The 302-nt window shown below is 68.2% G+C and overlaps 1 protein-coding gene across 1 annotated transcript in view; it reads left to right on the top strand.

Moving 5' to 3' along the window:
• The window catches only part of MCAM (melanoma cell adhesion molecule), a gene marked incomplete at its 5' end in the record, with an annotated part of 5,377 nt that overhangs the window by 857 nt on the left and 4,218 nt on the right, over positions 1-302 (top strand). Inside the window, one exon of the mRNA XM_008946582.1 lies at positions 36-122. Coding sequence (XP_008944830.1) covers positions 36-122 — 87 coding nt within the window. The remainder of the gene's footprint in view (positions 1-35; positions 123-302) is intronic.

Genomic DNA, 302 nt, shown 5'->3' with positions numbered 1-302 from the left:
GCACCTCGTGCTCAAGGCTCCCTTTGCCCCTGCAGATCGCCCAGTGCGTGAGCAGGAACGGCCTCCCTGCCCCCAGCATCACGTGGCACAAGGATGGGAAGGAGCTGGAGGAGAGCGGTGAGTTGGGTGGGGAGGGGGAACTGCACCCAGGAGGGCGGGCAGGACACTTGAGCTATCCAGGACCTCATCAGCCAGCAACTGGCACCCCGTGGCCGGCCCAAAGGAGTCCTGTGCTCCCAGGGGAGGAGTCCTGTGCTCCCGGGGGGGGAGCCCTGCTCTGCCTGGGGGTCTCCCCGTGGGGC

Source organism: Merops nubicus, unplaced genomic scaffold, assembly GCF_000691845.1.
Source record: "Merops nubicus isolate BGI_N331 unplaced genomic scaffold, ASM69184v1 scaffold27888, whole genome shotgun sequence".
Lineage (NCBI taxonomy): Eukaryota > Metazoa > Chordata > Aves > Coraciiformes > Meropidae > Merops > Merops nubicus.
The sequence above is the reverse complement of the archived record's forward strand: the minus strand, read 5'-3'. Positions and strand labels throughout refer to the sequence as shown.